Source organism: Neovison vison, chromosome 11, assembly GCF_020171115.1.
Source record: "Neovison vison isolate M4711 chromosome 11, ASM_NN_V1, whole genome shotgun sequence".
Taxonomy (NCBI): Eukaryota; Metazoa; Chordata; class Mammalia; order Carnivora; family Mustelidae; genus Neogale; species Neogale vison.
Genome location: NC_058101.1, coordinates 66,985,465 through 67,004,498, shown reverse-complemented (window position 1 = coordinate 67,004,498; position 19,034 = coordinate 66,985,465). Strand labels below are relative to the sequence as shown.

The window sequence follows — 19,034 nt, the reverse complement described above, 5'->3', positions numbered from 1 at the left end:
TTCCGTTCAGTGCCTCATTGGGACACTATTTATTTTTTGAACTTTTTCCTTTTCAGAGCCTTCCATTCACCTTCCTGTGTGGCCAGACTATTAAAAAGCTGTTTAACTTTTCGCTTTCTTTCCGCATCCCTTAAAAAAAGGAGAAAGAATCCCATTTTTACATTCACCTTGGCATTTTTACCTGCGTGACCCACCAGCAGCTGGCATCCACGCAGGCCAGTGCACCCGGCCCCAGCCCAGACCCCCAGCCCCCACTCACCGCTCCAGGGTCTCGGAGAGCTGCATCCGGGCCAGAAACTGGTTGTCCCTGCGGATCTCCCGCACAGCCCCTTTAAATTCACGCTTGTGCTTGTGGATCAGCCTCCTTCGCTCCTGCTCCTCCTTGCTGCTTCCCTGCTTCCTCCCAAACTCCAGGCTGAGGAGAGAGCCAGTGTCAGGAGGCCCAGGTTCCTCTCCCTGCCCACACCCCCCACCAGCCCGACACCCACACTTTGACCAGCCGGGGGGTGAAGAGCTTCAGTGGCTCGGGCTTGCTCTTCGCACAGACCAGTGGCCGGCAGCGGGGCTCGGGTTCCTCCAGGTTGGCCAGCGCGCTCTGGCACAGTTCCTGCAACCAGGGATGTGGAGGCTGTTGCAGGCCTGGCTGACGTGAGGCCTCCTGGGTTGAACGCGGGCGCAGCCAAAGCCTGGCTGCGAGGGAGCCCCACCGCTGTGTGGACAGGTCCCGCTTACACCCCTGGGCACACTTCCTGCTGGCAGGACAAAAGATGCCCAAGACCCTTCTAGAAACCTCTCTGGGCACTCAGGCCTGCTTCAGCACCAGAAGACTCTATGGACTCTCCTTCCCCAGAGAAACTTGTCACCATGGGCACAAGGGACCTACCCCTATGGACACACACAGGGGAGCCTTCACTCTACCTCGGGCGGCCACACCACGGGCACCAAGCAAGACCCCGTCCAGGACAAGTCACTTCTCAGTTATCCCACTTCCATCATCTCCCGTGGGCATTTCCAGAGCCACCCCTCAGACAACCTACCTGCTAACCTGCTCCCCACTTGTGGGGGTGCCAAGCTGGCGCACAGGGCCACGGGGCGGAGGCCTCACCTGGAGCTCTGGAGGGTGACTGCAGCCAGCCAGGTGCTCCATCAGCAGGGCTCGCAGCGGCCTCACAATGGCGTAGAAGGATGGCAGCGAGCTGTAGAACTGCGCACAGCCCTTCACCAGAGCCAGACACACAGCCAGGCAGGACAGTCTGTGGGGAGGTGGGGGTGGGGCGACACCCAGCTTTAGGCCCAGAGGCAGGAAGGGGACCAGCTTGTTCCATTCCATCATTGCCACAGTCTGTCCTCTCAGCAAAAACCACAACCCCCAACACACAGCTCTGACAAACCCACCACGGGCTGGAGTATACGCGTAGCGTGGTGTTGGGCAGGACAGCTGCCCCGTGTCCCTGAGCAGAGAGGGTCATCGTGGGAAATACAGCTGCGGACCCGACTGGACACTTGGCACCACTCGGCTTTGGGGAAATGTAAACTACATCCACATGGAGTTGACGCCCCACCCATGCCCTGCTGTTCAACACATGCAACAAAGTAATGGGATGTTAGGAGCATGGGGAGCAACTGGTCCTGTAAAGTAACAGGATGCTGTCTGAAAAACAGCATGGGGAGTCCTCAGAAAAATGAAACCTAGAACTACCATGTGACCCCGCAATTCTGCTCAGTTGGTACCCAAAGAATGAAAAGGGCCTCAAAGAGATGCCTGCATCCCACATTTATGGCAGCTAAAATGGGAACACCCAAGTTCTGTGGACAGATGGACAGATGAGCAAAACATGGTCCATTCACACGATGGAACATTATCCAGCCTTAAACAGGAAGGACATTCTGACACCTGATCCCGCCTGATGAACCCGGAGGACACGGCACTATTATGTGAAATATGCCAGCTACGAGAGGACAGACACTGTGATCCCACTTCTAGGAGGTCCCCAGAGGATCCAGAGGCTAGAGGCAGAAGGCAGACGGGGTGCCAGGTGTCGGGGAGGGAGTGGGAGACTGGTACACAATTTGTCCTAGGAATGACAACTTCTGGTTGTGAACGGTGGTGGTGTCCGCACCAGGGTATAGACATACTGGATTCCACTCCACCGCTGGCTTCACAGTGAAAACAGTATACCTTCTGTTGTGTGTTTTACCACAACACAAGAATGTCAAATATTCCATAATTTAAAAAAATTAGAGAACAAAAGGACTACTAACAAAAAGCCCCAGCCCTCCTGTGCACTTAATGTGTGTGCCCTCCCCACCCAATTTACACTTCGAAACCCAGTCCCCACTGTGATGGTGTCTGGAGGGGAGTCCTCTGATCCATGAGCATGGGCTGTCTCCTTGTACTCAAGCCTTCCTTAAAAGTGTCCGCCATGTCTTGTAATGTCAATTATCTTTTCCTTCCTGGTATTTAATTCCCATGTTTTATTCTTTTTGATGCTATCGTAAATAAAATTCTCGAAGTTTCCTTTTCATCTGCTGTGTATAGAAACGCAACTGATTTTTTGTTGACTTTGTACTCTGCAATTTCACTCCATTAGTTTATTAGATCCAACAGCTTTTTTCTCATCTTTGGGATTTACCCCCATTATCAGACCGTACCACCTGCACACGCCACACTGGTGCATTCATCCTCCGGGGCCCAGCTCTCTCCAGTTCCAGGCTGGCCCAGCCCTGAGCATGCCCTCCCTGGCGCACCAGGCACCCCTGCACCTACCTGGTGTGGTTGGCCTCCGTCTTATTTTGGGCCTTCAGTCCATAGGCCCAGTGGAGGGACAGGCCTCTCCTCTGCCACGTGGCTTTGTCCTCTTTATCAGAAACCACGAGCAACTCTGAGTTCTTCCCAGATGCTCTGAAAGGGTGCACCAGAGTGTAACCTGAAGTCCAAGCAGGACAAGGACAAAGATGGCCTCTGAGCATCACAGCTCACAGGGAAGGCTGTGCGTGATTAGGCCATTAGAAGACTCACTTCAGACACTCTCACCGTGTTGACTACACAGAGGTGGGTTTATAGCTCCTGCAGGGGTGACGGGGACAACTGCCTAGGTCCCTGACCTCGTTGGGGAGACAGGCAGTAGACCATACCCAGGAGACAGAGTATCAGAAAGCAACGCAGTGGGAAAAGGGGGAGAGCAGGAGCAGATGGCACACAGTGAGCCCGGTCAGAGAAGGCCTGTCCCAGAGGATGAACGCTGGCACAGTGGACAGAAGCCCATCACCACCCAGAAGAGCAATTGAGGCAATGGGCGTGGCTGGCCTGTACACTGGGCACAGCAAAGCCATTGGCAGTGGGGCAAAGGGAGAGGAACCAATGCCTGCCCCCCCACTGTAGTGTCCACTGTGCCTCGAGCTGTGGCCATCTCCCAATAGGTCCCCCAGGTGAGTCTGCGCCTCTCCAGGCCCAGGCCCAGCGCACATGGCAAAGGGGTCTGTGCAGTCCGGGTGCAGCGGCTGCATGCAAGGGTCTGCCTATGACGTCACGAGGGGAAAGCAGGATAGACAGCGTGTCTGGGGTTGCACGCCTGGCACTGGTGAGGCGGTCTGCATGGCAGGCCTTATGGTCTACATTGTGACATCAGATGGAATGAGCTATGATGGATGATCGATCGATCAGGGCAGGAAAGGTGGTCCTGAGGATGCGGACCAAGAGGCGGAGCCCAGGAGGCACCTAGACCACCAGAGAGGGGAGCAGTGGGGGGATCAGTGTTACGGGCGCTATGAGAGGGGGCAGGGAGCCAAGACTAGCACAGCCCAGAAGGCCAGATGACGCTGAAACTCCTTCTCCTTACAATACGGCTTCTGACGGGCACGCCTTCCAAAATTCCCAGCACTCTAGGAACTACGTAGACTGGGCTGCACACTAGAAATGTGGGCCACAAAGAGGGAGCGCAAATGTTCTTGTGGCCCAAAAACAAAACAAAAGATCTTAATGATATGCTCACCTAACCCCAAGTATAAAAATGTCATTTCAACACAGAATCAATATAAAAGAACTGTTTCATGTATTTTTGACAATAAGCCTCGGTCTCTGGGGTCCATGCCGTGTGTGGCCGCTGGTGACTGTAACAGCAGGAACAGTGGGCCCCCGGTTCCCTTGGGTGCAGGGGTGTCCAGCCAGCCACAATGAGAGGCCACAACCCTGGACAGCGGGACTTCAGACCAACTCACCGCGGCCACACTTGTTTGGCGATGCAATGTAAAGGATTCCAAGGAGGAAATTCACGAGCTCAGGAATGAACCTCCGAGACAAGGACACGTAATCCAGGAACACGCAGCACACGAACAGGCCCTTCACCACGTCTTGGAGTGACAGGATGGGGCACTGGCATGGGAGCATAGGCTGTGGTCAGCTGTCAGGAAGAAAGTCCCAGAAGGCTGCGCTAGCTACACAAGGTGGCATCCCGGCTGAGGTCTGTGGCCACAGAGCTGTCCCTGCACAGAGGAAGCACTGGCCTTGCCACAGTGGGGCTAAGCGGGATTAAACCTGGTGAAGAGAGGCGCGTGGGTGGCTCAGTGGGTTAAGCCTCTGCCTTCAGCTCAGGTCATGGTCCCAGGGTCCTGGGATTGAGCCCTACATTGGGCTCTCTGTTCAGCAGGGAGCCTGCTTCCCCCTCCCCCTCTGCCTGCCCTTCTGCCTACTTGTGATCTCTGTCAGAGAGATAAATAAATAAAATCTTAAATAATGTAAATAAATAAAATCTTTGAAACAAAACAAAACAGAAAACACCTGGTGAAGAGCGAGGCCCTATCCTGCCAACCCGCCGCCAGCCTGCAAAGCGCCGCTACTCAGTCTTTTTAAGCCAAAAAGGGAACAGAGACCATATGAGACCCAGCACATCACCACTAATTCCAAAGGCTCTTTTCAGTGTCACCCCCTTTATGACCTCGTCTGGGGCCACTCCTGGGGTCTTCCTCACAGGACCCCAGCCATGCACCAGCATGGATGTACCTTGGTGAGCAGCTGGCTCATGCACACCAGTGCGGGGGTCACCACAGGGTGCCAAAGGTCGGAGGTCGGAAACAACATCCCGGCGATTTTCAAATACACGAGCTGAAAGACAGCATCACCACACACATTAGGGAGAGCGAAGTTCAAAACACGGCCTTTTGATGGCACAGGACAAAGCAGGTTTGGACCTTCCCAGTGAGGGGCCACGGCCCCCTCCCTGCACAGGTAGGGCTCGCCCATTCTCACATGTGCACATGCACACACACAAGCCAGACTCTGCCAAACGCCCGCCGAGCACGGAAAACACCCAAACAGCAACGGGCAGATGTGGTGAGAACTGCTCACCGACCCCCATTTCCTTGGACACGAGACCTTCCTGGGCTTGGCTCCCACTCAGGGAAATGTAGACTGAAGCCCTGTCCCGGAGCCGTTTACTTTTCCCACAAGAGAGATGCCAGGCCACTGGCGAGGCTGCTGGGGAGGCCGTGGGCTCCGGGCAGGGGTGCAGACATGCAACAGAAAGGGAAGGACACACTCCCTCCATGGACCCTTGAGTCCCCCCGCTGCGCTGGGCTCAGCACGGCCCTAAGGAGCCAACGTGAGCCAGGACTCTGGCCCACACAACTAGGATGCAAACGACAAGTGAGGCTACGTGCGGCAGCGGCAGGAGCGCAGACGCCTGGGGTGCTCAGATGGCTGGGTGTCTGCCTTTGGCTCAGGTCCTGATCCTAGGGTTCTGGGATCCAGCCCGGCAGCGGATCTCTTTGCTTCTCCCTCCGCCGCTCCCCCTGCTCGTGCTCTCTTCCCATCTCTCTCCGTTCAAGGACAGTGCCGGCTTGGAAGACGACACTCTCCAGGGACCACACCCCCCAGGAGGCACAAGAGAGGCTGCTTCACAGACAGGCACCTGTGTTAGTAGGTTTTGCACACCCTTCCTCTGGTCCAAAGGCCCCCAAGAAACCCTCCCAGACCCCAGCACTGGGCCACTGTGAGCTCATGAGGAGCTCAGGAGCCCCTAACTTCTCCTTCCTGCTCCCGGCATGGGCTCCAGGATTGGCCATAGACCTGCTGGGGCGGGGGCATTCTGCCGAGTCCCCCATGCTGCCCCCCACCGGGACTCCAGGGGACACAGGCACAGGATGGCAGAGGGGAAAGCAGCGCCTGCTCCTCGCGTCACCAGCAGTGGACCGAGTGTCCGCTCAGGGAGCTGCTGTGATAGCAACAGCCCGTTTACTGAGTGCTGCATCTGGGCCATGACGCAGTCATGACATGGGAGGCATTTACTGCAACCCCAGCCCCGCTCACAGACAAGGACACAGGTCCACACAGCTTGTCTGAGGAACTGGAAGGGTCCTGCCATGTGGTCTCTGCAACAGGTGTCCGCTGTGACACACGGGTGTCTGCCGAGGGCTGGGGCTCCCGGACATTGGCTCAGATCCCACTTGGGTTGTGGGGGAGGAGCACTAAAACTAGGAGCACAAACCCTATATTTTTAAGCTTCTGTTAATCACTGCTCTTCATTTCCACAGAAATCCTAGAACACAGAACAGACTGGGCAAGTGTTTCTTCGTGGTCATAGATGCCAATGAGGTGGCCCACAGCTGCCATGGGGCTGTTAGAGCCCCAGAGGTGCTTGGGTGCCTCCATGGGGCCACAGCTGAGCCAGGGCATGGGCTCAGTCCTTCCGAACACAGACACGTTCTGTTTGCCCTAAAGCTTCTTCACCACGAAGGCTGAGCACAGCCCCATTCCCACGGCGTCACAGCAGTGAAACACATTCCCATGACTCGTTGGTGAGTAGATGATCCTTCCCACTTTGTTCCAGTCTGTTCTCCAGCTCAGTCTGGAAGCTCAAGGGCATGGCAAACCTACCACACAACGCGACTTCCACTCAGCCGGCCCTCTTCTGGCCGGCCGACAGCACCAGCCCCCAGGCCCGAGACCAAGCCCCCACTTACCACATCCAGGCCTGGAAAAGCCGCCCGGCCTCTGGCCTCAATGGCCCCTTCCATCTCGTGCATGGCATCTCGCAGGACGAATTTTATAGAGTCGCTTGCGGAGTCAGGAAACATTTGGCAAAGGTTATATAACTGCCTGTTAACCAGAAACATGGGTCAGGGGAAAATGACCTCAGGTAACAAAATCATGAAGAACGCCCCCAAACCTCAAGTTCACCATGTTCTGTGACATCACCTGCTGGCTAAGCAAGTGAGCACGTAAGGCCCTGGACGCACCCTTCTCCCCTCACTGGTCTGGTAGCCCTGCCGGGCGATCAAGAGAACGCTCCTGCTAGTGTTTGTTTCAGAACACCACTCGTACTTTTGCCATCTCCCAGAAAGTCCAGCTTCTCAGTATCGACAGCAGAAGCCTAAGGCTGTAAGGAGCATGTTCTCTGAGCCAGACTCAGGGAATGGGTCCAAGATGCTGCCCACAGGAGCACAGCAGTTTCTCCCAAGCGCTGTGGTACCGGCAGAAGGTGGCACGGGGACGTGGGGGGTACAGCGTGTGGCTAGCCCCAGACAGGCCCCTACAGCTCCTGTGCTCACTAACCCTCCCTCCAGCCAACCCGGGGTCAGGAGCCATGCTCCCGTCTCTTTCATGGGGGTCCCAGTGCAGTGAAGGCTCAGCCGTCCCTGGATGGGGTGGGGACAGAAGACCAGGGGGCTGGCCTCCCTGTCACTCACAGCACCAGCCTGACAGGTTTCCCCCAAAGGGTGGACCTGGAGCGGGCAGGTTTCTGGGCAACTCCAGGACATAGCCTACCCTGTGTCTCAAACACCCGGGCTGTCCGACCAGAGCTGACGTTTCATTAGCAAATGAAACACAAAATAAGCCTCAAATAGCATGAACAAGCATGAAGCTGACCCGTTCGTAGTTAATGGCGTGTCCGTCCCCAGGGCCCGGGAGGGGCAGCAGGGGCAGCACATTCACCACTCAGAGGGGACTGTCGTCACGGAAAACCTGTAGCTAGTGTATACCGTGCAGCCCATCTACAAAGTCAGCCTAACTCTGAGATGTAGTTTTATGACTGTAACTAGGGACGTAGCCGTTCAGCTCAGCCCGGCGGTCTAGTTAACCCACCACTGCAACTTACACAACCAACTTATCAATCACTCGGAGGTTGGGTGGGTCGTCTGTAGCCAAATCTCCAATGTACTCCAGAAGGAAGCCGAATAGTTTCTGCAGAACACAGATCCAGAGCAGAGGTCAGTGCCCATCCCCAGAACAAAACCACAGGTGCTGCCCCCAACATTTTGGCCGACACATGTGCACATGTCTTGGGCCACCGACGGGAGCATTATGCGGAGCACAGGTCAAGAAGCTGGCCCTGCGCCAGGATGGGCGGGTCAGCAGAAGGGCCTGGGGCACAGGCTTCTGCACAGCAGCAAAGAGCGCCCAGGTCCTCGGGCAAACCAAGAGTGTGCCCAGCCCTGTGCCTCAGCCGTGAATGGGCAGCACTTGCTGTGAAGAAAAGGCACATTCCACGTCCTCCTCTCCCGGACAGGCTGGCTCTCCTGCCTGCAGCCACGTGAGCCACATGCCCAGGCCTCGGTCTCTCTCACCTGTGAATCAAGGGCAACAGCGCCTCCTCCAGGACCCAGGGCAGGGTCACCGTGGGGCACTCACGGCCGCAGGGGGCTGGGGCACACGCACCTGGACACACAGATGGGGGTGGGGGATGCCCTGACACTCGCCACGCACACCACCTACTTCCAGTTTTGCTTTGTTTCCCACAGCAAGACTTGGATGGTTGCAGGTCTGAATTCTCTCCACCACCACAAGCTGCTCCTCCCTCGTCCTTCCCGATAATAAAGATTTCAGTTCCTCGTAGGACTCAGGGGCTGTCAAAAACACAGAACACACTCCACAGTTAACATCTAAGAAAAGAGCCATGTTTCTGATACCAGAGAGCTTAAAAACGAAACAGAACAGGGGTGATGTCATTTTGCCACGACACAATTTCAGGTGTGTCCTACAGACACCTCCTCCTACCATGACCGCCGATTGCGGATCTAAGGTGTGCTCCGGACGGTCCCAGGGGTGAGGTGCAGCAGGATGGGCCACTGTGGATCAGTGAAAAGGCAGCAGGTATGGGGTTTAGTGTCCACACTTGCTCCGGAGCTGGCAGGAGCCACGTGGCAGAGTGCTGTCACCACCCCAGATTCCCACTGATCGCAGCACACGCCCGAAAAAGCCAGCCTCTGGAGGTGACCGTAAGCCATGGGACAGTTTAGGACACTCACTAGAACCGGATTCTTCTCCACACACCAGACCACACAACATACAATGTTTGCTTTAAGGGGTTAGGCGGCCAAATGAGTGTCCAGGTTTGGCACACAGGAAGCCTCCTCACAGGTGACTCACCAATCTCCCAAGCCCTACCCCCACTCTCTGTGGCAGCCACATTTCCACCACAAAAAGAGCACAACGACCTCCAGTGGAAAGGTGTGTGTTGTCCTCCCGCTCCTGCTGGCCCACGAAACTATCCGTAGTCAACACAGGCTGGTGAACACTCTGGCCAGACACTGCCAAGCAGGACCGTGCCCATCACAAGCCCATACATTATAGGTGGGCACACAGCCACGTGCCCAGAAGCACACCCTCAGTCCCCACAGACTCGGCCTCAGTGAGGCCAACTTGTCACCAGGTCACCGAGGTCATCCCAGCACAAAAGAAAACCCAGTGTTTGTCTACCTGCAAACGTATAGGGCAGCTGGTTCCTGGCAGCTTCTTGAGCTCTGTGACCAATGCTTGTCGTCCCTTTGCCCAGGGCCTGCCGGGGCTCTCCATTGGGCCGCCCACAGTCCTCCTCACTGTCCATGTCCGATTCCAGGTCTGAGTGCCCATCGGGGTCACTGCTGTTCTCTGGGTCCTCCTCACTCAGGTCTTCACCCTGCTCCTCTTCACTCTCACCATCACTGGCTTCCCTGCTTTGCTCTTCCTCAATGCTCATCTTCCCATCCTAGAACAGAAGAGGGGGACCTCAGGCCTCAGTACCCCAGGAATGCTGCACACATGAGGAGCACGAGTGCCGAGAGCTGCCCCTGCCCTCCTCACTGGCTCCATGCCCAGCGGTGTGCTCCGGGCCCTCCGGGCCAGCAGGCCAGGAAATAGCTCCGATTCCTACTGCCAGGGCTCTGGGCCAGGGTCTGCCACGGAGCAGCAGTGACCCAAGGTGTGGCAGGCGCCCCGGTGGCCATGGGGTCCAGCGTCTGCATCTGCAGGGGCTTCCTGACATTGAGGCTATACCCAGAGGTGGCAGGACCTCAGCACCTGGGGGTCACCTGTGGCTACGCTCTCCTGCCAAGTGCCCCAGTATTCTGTGAGCACCCAGGCCCTCACATCCTCCTCGGCTCAGCACACCTGGCCTCCTCCTGGCCTGCTGCCCTGAAACCAGGCTGACTCTCTCCAAAGGGGGAAGGGTAAAGATCTTACGGAGTTCTAGAAACTCCATTATTTTACCAGTTCCCTCAACAGCCGTGCTAAGCCTGCAAATAACCACAGGCTTATGAGCGAAGGAGGCTGATGCCGGCACATGAAGATCCAGCACGAGGCTGGCGGGGCCTCATCCAAGCAACCTACCCATGGGTGCGGGACTGGAACAGCCGGGCACTCCCAGATGCAGAGTGCACGGGTATTCTCACAGACCCACTCTCCACCGCGATGAACCGTTCAGATTCCAGAAACCGAGCTTCTGAATTCAGAGAGCAGGCCAGCCGGCAAAGGCAAACCCCTTACCGTGTAGGACAGTAGGCGCCTGTCGTCTTTGTCCAGAACGAAGCCGTCATTTAAGTCATCCGCGGACAGGTGCTTCGGTTTCCTAGCCTCGCTGCCCTCGTCCTCACCACGCATTCTCCGTAGCCGTGCAGCCTGGTCAGGAAGGAAGCACATTGCGAGAGGCCTGCTGGCCCTGCCCTCCCACCAACCCCAGGCCGGGGTTCCAAGCCTGCCTCTCCCTCGTGTGTGGGGACTATGGAAGCATCACACGCGATACCTCCTACCACACACAAATGGAAGCATCGCGGCACAAGTGCATCTGGGCATCGGAAGGCAAGCCTGCACGTCTACAGTATGTCCAGCTGCAAGACGAGTGGACCTCACTCCCCGCTGCATGCCCACGGGGGTGAGGGTAGGGGCTCAACCGTGCGGTTGTCTGCGCACAGGCTGCCAGCCAAAAAGAGGCCCCAGTGGGGGTGGACTACAGAGCCCAAGACAGAATAGCATGTCAATGTTCATTTTTGTTCTAATGCAACAAAAATTTAAAAGCCCTTTTTAAGGCACAGAAAATGAGTTGAGAAGACCGTGCACTGTACCGTTAGCTACTGTTTTTAGACAAAAGAATCAGAGCACTCATTTCTTATTTGGTATATCTGGGTATCATCTGCAATTTTTTTGCTTTTAGAATAAAAAATGGAATTTAGAGAAAAAGAAACTTTATAAATTTTAAAAAGTCTAAGAAGATTCCTTTGATAAAACAGCTCATCTGCAGCCCACCTCAAAAGCAGAGAGGAAAGGCCTCAAACCCAGATCCTGCCACCTGAGTGGTACTGGGCCCCACGGTCAAGGTCACGGTCACACCCGCACCTCTAGCTGCTGAAGCCGCTCCTGCTCCTCCTTGGCCAGCTCCTCTTCTGACTTCATCCGGTTAGAGGGCTGGGCCTTCATTTCAAAGCCCAGCTCGCGAACCATCATGTCATATGCATCAGGCTATGGCAGAAAGAAGAAACTTTTTACTTCTGATTGCTTTTTATTTTTAACAATTTGCACAGGCAGCTTCTTGCATATCCAGTAACGTGCCGACACCACAATGGAGGGAGCCAGATGGTATCCAAGTCTTTCCTACTTGAAATAAAACTGTTTTCACCAGTCTACAGAACCCTTTAAGATCAGAAAGGATTTTCCACTCCTGGACAATTCTCAAAACATAGCTGCTTTAATAAAACTAAACATTGCTTCATTAGGCATGAAGCCCACAAAACAGGCTGGGGTAAATGTGGCAGTAACAGTGTCAGTGGCCCACAAAGGTGGACAGCTGGTCACATGACATGGCCATCTGATGAAATCCCACATACTTCCTAAAAGCCAGACACATAGCTGAATGCCACTTTTCAACAATTTAGACTAAAGTGGTAGGAGCCGCCCATTACCCGGAGGGAAAATTCAGTAACCGTATATATGGCTATGTGGACATGTAACTGGAAAAGTCAAATACCATCTGAAGAAGCCCTCCCCTTGAAGGACTGCTCCTACCAGGAACATTTTCTCTAGTTTAGTTATCCGGGCGGAGATGCGGAAGCCTCTTTCTGCCCAGCTCTACACGGACACCACACGGTTCCACATACTCCATGAATGCTCACTAGAAAACACAGGAACTAAGAAAAGGAGGGCAGCTATCCATGTCAAGGAACAGGCCTGAAGGGACACCGGTCTCCACCTTTCCTCCAGAGAAAGGACCAGTCAGCTTGATACCCACCTTGGGTCGCTCCTTCTTATCCCTGTTCTCAGAATTGGGAGTTCTGTGTGTCAGGAGAGTCTGGATTTCTTTCCAGTCTTGGTCCAGCTTCTCCGTGAGCTCCAGAGCACCTTCCCGTTGTGCCTGTCTCTCCCTCTGCAGAGAGAGTACAGATGTGAGGCGTGCTGCCGGTGCAGGGTCGTGAGCAAGAAGCCTCGCTTGCCAGTCTATATCTAATGTAGCAGCAGAACAGAGAGCCTGAGAGAGGAGGATCTCAGAAGAGTGGAGCTACAGAATCTCATCACACAGAGCTGAGTCCCTGCTATCAACTGGCCATCTCGATGCTCTGAGCAGTTTGCTGCTGATCAAAGACAGGCATACACGTCAACATATAAAACCAACCCACCAAAGACACCCCCAGCCCCAAAACACAAAAGACTGTGAAAAGTATATAAAAGATGAGATTTAAAATAGTCCTATCCAAAACGAATGCTTCTATTAAGATCACAGATGTTAAATACAACCTAGACACACACAAAGAAAAGCAGCCCCGGAGCTGTTTCGGGGAGGATCCCCGGGCCAGAGCACCAGGAGCACTAATGCACCTTCTCCTGCTTAGACTTGGCAATGAGCTCTTCAATGAGTTCTCTGCGTGACCTTGGCTTCTCCCCCTCTTCTCCTTGCTGCTGCGGGGTCTTCTTATGAAGTAGCCCGCCACCACCTCCGAAATGGGCAGCAGTCAGCTCGGCTGGGGACCAAGAGCAGAAAAGGCATCTGTGAAGCTGGTGCTGGTGCTCAAACCAGTTCTTGCTCTGGTCTGCCAACATCTACCCAGGGGCAGATCTGAGAACCAACTTCACCGGCAAGAACCAATTCTCCCACAACATGGCTGCATGAGACCCCAGGCACAGGGGCACTTAAGAAATCCCCAGAACGCAGGTGTCCGGGTGGCTCAGTTGTTAAGTAACTGCCTTCAGTTTGGGTCATGATCCCAGGGTCCTGGAATCAAGTCCCGCATCGGGTTCCCTGCCCCGTGGAGAGCCTGCTTCCCCCTCTGCCTCTCTGTCTCTCATGAATAAATAAATTAAAAAAGAAAACAAAAAAAAACTTAAAAAAAAAAAAAAAAAAGACAAGAAATCCACAGGATAAACCACCCCAAGAAAACTCAGATCCATCAAACAGCCCCTGACTGTGACCCGATGCCTGGAAACACCAAGGATCTACTTGCTCGCTGCATTTGAATCTCACAATGAGCAAGCACAGTAAAACAAGCTGGAGTCCGAGTCTCAGGATGGTCTCAGGCCCAGGATCGGGCCGCGTGAGAACCAACATCCTTCACGCCTGCTCCGGCAGGGCTCAGACCCTGAGCCTAAGTCAGGAAGCTGGTGCCACAGCCAGAGCCATGACGTTTAGTTGGCCCCGTTCTGTGGCAGAAGAGAGAAAATGCTGTGGGAATCATCAACTCAGGAATGGACAGAAAACTTAAAAAACCCAGCACCTCAGATGAGAAAACAGAGGCTAATGTGGGGAGCCATTTCCCCAAATCTGCCAGGAACAGAAACAGAACATTAGAGCCAGTTTCCCAGAGCGGGACCCACAGCCCTGCCCCTGCTCCCAGCCACATCTGCGCAGATGACATGTGTGCAGAAAGGAGAGGCCAGTGTACAGAACCGCTGACTCCGGGCAAACTCTCTAGGCTGCCTGGCAATGAGTCACCAGGGCCGGGGTGCTCCACTCCCACCAGCTCTCAGCTCCCCGTGCTCTGCCCCCTAGAGCAGCCCTGGGGCTCAAATGTCTGGGCTGTCCCTTGCCAGCTACTCAAGGAAACGACCTGAGTAACTCAAATGCCTTTGTTCCAAATCAACTTTTCTCGTTTTATTGGGTTTCTCTCCTACCCAGGTGCTCCTGACCACCCTCCCCCTCCACGGCTCCTGGAACCCTAGCCTTCAGTCCTCATTCTCCCCAGCTCTTCCATCACTTCCCTTGGCTTCCCGCCACCCCCCTGGGGTGGACTCACAAGTTCCCACGGCTCCTCCTGCCAGCAGCTCGGCCCCCTTCCCACACCCTTCTGGAAAGGCTCTTGCCATGTGGCTTGCCCCCGAGCTCCAGGACTCAGCAGTGGTCTCCTCTTTTCCTCCCACCTCTAAGGCTGCAGCTTCTACGAGGCCTTCCCCGGATGTTGGATGGCATTTCAAGCTGCCCAAAGCCAGTGTGTGTCACAGTGTAGCCCATCTCAGTGACTGGCAGTCTCACATCATTAGGTGCTCCAGCTGAAACCCTGGGAAGCCTCTGATCCCTCGCACACCTCCATCACAATGAGGTAAGAGCTAACTGACAGGGTTGACCTTTCCGATGAACCTCTCCTACTCTAGGGGAGGTCACCGCATCACACAGCTGGACAAAATAAGTGTTTCCTATTGATTTATTTGTAAAGTTACAGTAAATACACACACATTCAAAAGTAAGAGCTTTTCTAAGTTACTTGGGTTTTGAAGAGCTCATAATCAGAATCAAAGGATGCCAGAGAATCTCTACGGAACAGTTGAGCCCCCAGAACCCAACAATGGGAACACATGGAGCCCGATTCCCCCAGTCACCTGAAAATCACAGCCTCTCATGCTGATAAGCCCAAGGCCAGCTGCCCTGTGAAGACCAGCTTGTCAACACGAAGGTACTAAGCGCCTACCTTCATCATAGTGAGTTAGGACCGTCAAAGTGACCACATTTAACAGGTAAGCATGCACACACAAAAAACCCCTCAAACAATGAGCCATACAGAGAGAAAGGCACAGAGGACAGAACTAGCAGACTGTCCCCTTGCTCCCAGCCCGTACCAGACAGTGTTCCACGTTCCTCCGTGTCGCTGTCACTATCAACAATGTCATTATGCTTCTCGATGTCTGCCAAAGACTGGCCGTAATGAGTTAATTCTTCATCTTCGTTTAGGTTGTAGATGCTTTTTTTCTCATGTTGCCGCTGACAGAAGAAGAAAAAAATTAGCTTCCAAAAATTTCCATATCCATTTAATAGCAAAACCCCGTTATTTTCCCACTGTTTCTATAACGTGACAATGTAGCCCAAGCACATCAGACTTTCTGGGTCATTTGAGCAATGTTCCAAAGATAAACAGAGCCCACAGGAGGTAAACCATTCAGGGACCAGCCTGAGCCATGCCAGTGTTCCACCATCGATTGGCTGTCCACCGGACCAAGCCCGGGGCTGCACGTCAGTCTATAACTCAGGACACATCACCATTGTGTCCTCGAGTCACGACACTTCTCCATCCAGCTGGTGGCAGACAAGGAGCAGCACGCACACTGTACCTCGTGGGGGGCATGCCCACGTGAGTGTAAGTGAATGACGGGGCAACCGCCTGCTTGTGCTGGACTTCCATGAGCAACGGCGGCATCAGACCCCCTCCCATTGTCCTGCACACCTGCTGCTCCAGGGCAAACCTCTTCATCATCTTCTCCTCTGGGCTCATGGTGCTACTGTACTCCCCAAAGCGCTTATCTGTGAACACGTTGGACTTGTCCCTTTCCTTGTACTCCTTCAGTAACGTCTGGGTGCGCTGGAAAAGAGATCACAGAAAAGTCTCGCACGGGTCCTGGCAACTTTGAGCTCTGATGGCTTGGCGATCTTGGTCCCTACAGAGAAACTGCTCCCACAGGGGACACACAGTGACTCCAGTGAACTGTAAGATGGCACTGACACCAACAGTCAAAGAAAGGGCTAATCTACTGGCTGGAAAGATGGGTTTCAGTTACTGAGCAAGTGGGGTTGCCCCAGTACAATGAAGGCAGAGAGGACTGTGTCTGGAGCTTAGGGGGCTCTCTGAGGCGTGCCTCGGCACTTCCGAGCCCAGAACTAGAGGTGAAAGAAAAACAGCAGCAACTTCAAGAAAGCCAAACGATGAGCACAGAGAAGTCACTCTGCCAGGCAGAGAGGCCAGAGGAGCTCAAGTTCTAGCTGAGAGGAAGGGAAACGAACGAGGAGGTGGAAAGGATGCCATACATGTCAACTACAACGTCCTGACCAATTAGACACAGAGACTGTAGTAAGATCGCTTATTTTCTCTTTGTCACATGAATGTCTTCGTTCGTCTACAGTCAGTCCTTGCTCCTCTGGGATTCCAGGTCTGCAAATCTGCTTACTTGCTAAAGGTTACTGTGACCCCAAACCACTACCCACAGCACTTCCGTGGTCATTCATTCATGTGAGGCCTAGAAGGTACAGTCATGAGTGTGACAGCTCAAACTCTGGGGGCAGGGACCTAGCCTCTCCGACCCCAGAGGCCTCACGTTCCTGCTGGCTGTTGCTATAGGATCACCAGAATTTACACAAGATGGCTCCAGACAGAGCTGGGCTGTACTGCTGTATGTTACACACTCAAGTGTGGGTTTGGAGCTCGGCTTCCCCACTCCCGACCTGAAGAAAATCCCGGAATCCTGAACGGCTCCTCGTCTCCCATTTTCTCATGTGTAAATGGGGATAATACCAGTATTCCCCTCATAAGGGCGACTGTGTGCTTCTTGGTACAACACCTGTGTCACTGGGAGGAATGACAGACACATCAACTCGGCTTACCTCACTGCTGGTGTGAGAATGGAGAGTGAGGCCCAGCCACCCCAAGATGGCTCTGGGACCCGCACCCACAGTCTCGCTGTGCACACAGCTGCTGCCCAGTGCCACCACTGACTGGAGCAGAAGACACATGGGACGGTGCATTTGATTCTGAGGGACGGTCACCGTCAAGAAGACCAGGCCCACCCTGCCATCCTGTGTGTTCTGATGCACACAGCACGCTCCAACTGCCTAGACAACCCGAGTCCCCTCAGCACAGCTGAGTTCTCCCACCCCATGCTGTGCCACACACTCCGTGACAGGGGACAGTGTGCCTTCGTCTCCACCTCTGGCATCTTACTCACCCTTCTGATCTCAAGTGTGACTCCCTCTATGAAGGAGTTTCTGATCTTCCTATCCTACCTTCTGACTTGAGCCCCCAAAGCACAATGGATCGGAGGAGGCACCAACACCTGCCTCCAGGTCATTCACTGCAGGCCTTCGAACAGGGCACCGAGCTGACTCCGTCTGGTACTACGGGCATGAGCAAGCTGCCCTATTCGGGCTGTAGGGCTTGGGAAAGTAGCAGACATGGTGACTAGTGCTGGCCCCTGGAGGATATGGGGGGGGAAAGATAGGACTTTTTGGACAAACTGAGTTGCAAGAGGCAAAGCAAGCACAACAGCTTGTGCCCAGATCGTGAAGGAGTCTGAGAAAGACAAGCTGAGAAATTTAAGAATAAAAGCCAGTTGTTTATATATCACCCAGTATATACTCAATGTGCCACTTAACCCTACAGTGATCGTTAGGGAAAGGATGGGTATTATCATCTGAGCTCTAGAACTGAGAAAACACTCTTAGCTGGTGGAAACAAATGGGGCCCCTCTAGAGCCCACGTGGCCAGGTCCCTGGTGGCTTCCCTGAAGTGTGCCCTCGGGGCCTCATCAGCCCCCCTCCCCAATAAGTTCATCTAGTCAGCTCCTTGCAGTAAGGACGAGAGCCGGTTCAGTTCGAAGGTCTGGACAGCGCCCTGATGGCAGAACAGGGATGGCAGGCCCAGGAAAGCTGGGGTCCAGTCTTCACTGACCTCCATCTCCCAGCAGCTAAGAGGGAGGGAGCTTCTACCTTCACATTCAAACCCAGGGCAAGCCCCGCCCTTCGCTGAGACCTTGGGAAATGCGCAGGTCCTTTCCGTGCCCCAACTTTCCCCCGCACCCTGATGTTTTCTATAGGATACTATGCGTCTTCCCCACGGCAACAACTAACACTGTCACACCGAAGACCACGTCTCGGAGGCGGCCGTCTGAACGCGGCCCGAAAGGCGCGGGATACTCGGGGACCGAAAGCACGGAACGTGGCATTTCGGTCCCCACGCGCGGGACACGCTGCTGCGCTCGGAAAGAGAGACGCCCTCGTCCCCCCACATCCGTGAGCTCCCGCCCCTGGGAAGGCAAGGATGCGCGGCCGCCGGACCAGAGGCTGCATGCCCCCGCAGGGACGGCCGCAGGAGGCGCGCACGGGCGCCCCGAGCCGGGGTCCGGAGGCCGGGAGCACACGCGCGCCGCGAGCCCACCTAGCGCCGTTTCCCGGGCAGGCTCCCTGCAGCTCGCCAGAGGAAGACGCGGGACTCGCGCTCCGCCCGCGGGACACAGTGTCCCGGCCAGGCACGCGTCCCCGCCCCCGCCGGTCCCCGCGGCGCGGCCCCCGACCCTCACCTTGTGCACGGCCCGCGCGCGCGACACGCCGGGCTGCCCCACGGCGTGGCGCGCCTTCCTGCCCAGCACCGGAAACTTCTGTCGGTTCACCTTCACCTCGAACGGGTTAGGGTTGGGCCTCGCTCGGCCGCCCTGCGCCCCCGCCGGCGCCCCGGCTCCCCTCGTGCGCGCCGCCGCCGACTTGGCCTTGCCCATGGCGCCCCCGCCAGCCCGCAGCCACACTCTGCCAGCCGCCGGGCACACCGCCGCCGGAAATGAGGGCGGCCCCGGAGCACCGCCCCGTCCTCGTCGCGCGATAGCCAAA

The 19,034-nt window shown here is 55.2% G+C and overlaps 1 protein-coding gene across 1 annotated transcript; it reads right to left on the bottom strand.

Moving 5' to 3' along the window:
* Positions 1-18,940, bottom strand: NOP14 (NOP14 nucleolar protein). Its single transcript, XM_044267889.1, has 18 exons — positions 18,731-18,940; positions 15,889-16,023; positions 15,287-15,428; positions 13,058-13,200; positions 12,474-12,608; positions 11,585-11,707; positions 10,739-10,870; positions 9,695-9,962; positions 8,711-8,841; positions 8,094-8,179; positions 6,958-7,093; positions 5,000-5,101; positions 4,219-4,372; positions 2,768-2,927; positions 1,106-1,253; positions 489-607; positions 260-415; positions 1-129 (listed from the first exon to the last, which is right to left on the bottom strand). Exons 1-18 carry the CDS (start codon positions 18,923-18,925, stop codon positions 30-32), a joined length of 2,565 nt encoding a protein of 854 aa, XP_044123824.1. The 5' UTR covers positions 18,926-18,940; the 3' UTR covers positions 1-29.
* Between the last annotated feature and the right edge of the window lie 94 nt (positions 18,941-19,034).

Bases quoted from the DNA above. Each gene is read 5' to 3' on its own strand.
- NOP14 (XM_044267889.1), bottom strand. From the start codon at position 18,925: ATGGGCAAGGCCAAGTCGGCGGCGGCGCGCACGAGGGGAGCCGGGGCG. The intron at 5,102-6,957 runs GTAAGTGGGGGC...GCTGTCTTTCAG, and splicing joins CTTTTCCAGGCCTGGATGTG to CTCGTGTATTTGAAAATCGC. The intron at 416-488 runs GTGGGTGTCGGG...CTCTCTCCTCAG, and splicing joins ACCCCCCGGCTGGTCAAAGT to CCTGGAGTTTGGGAGGAAGC.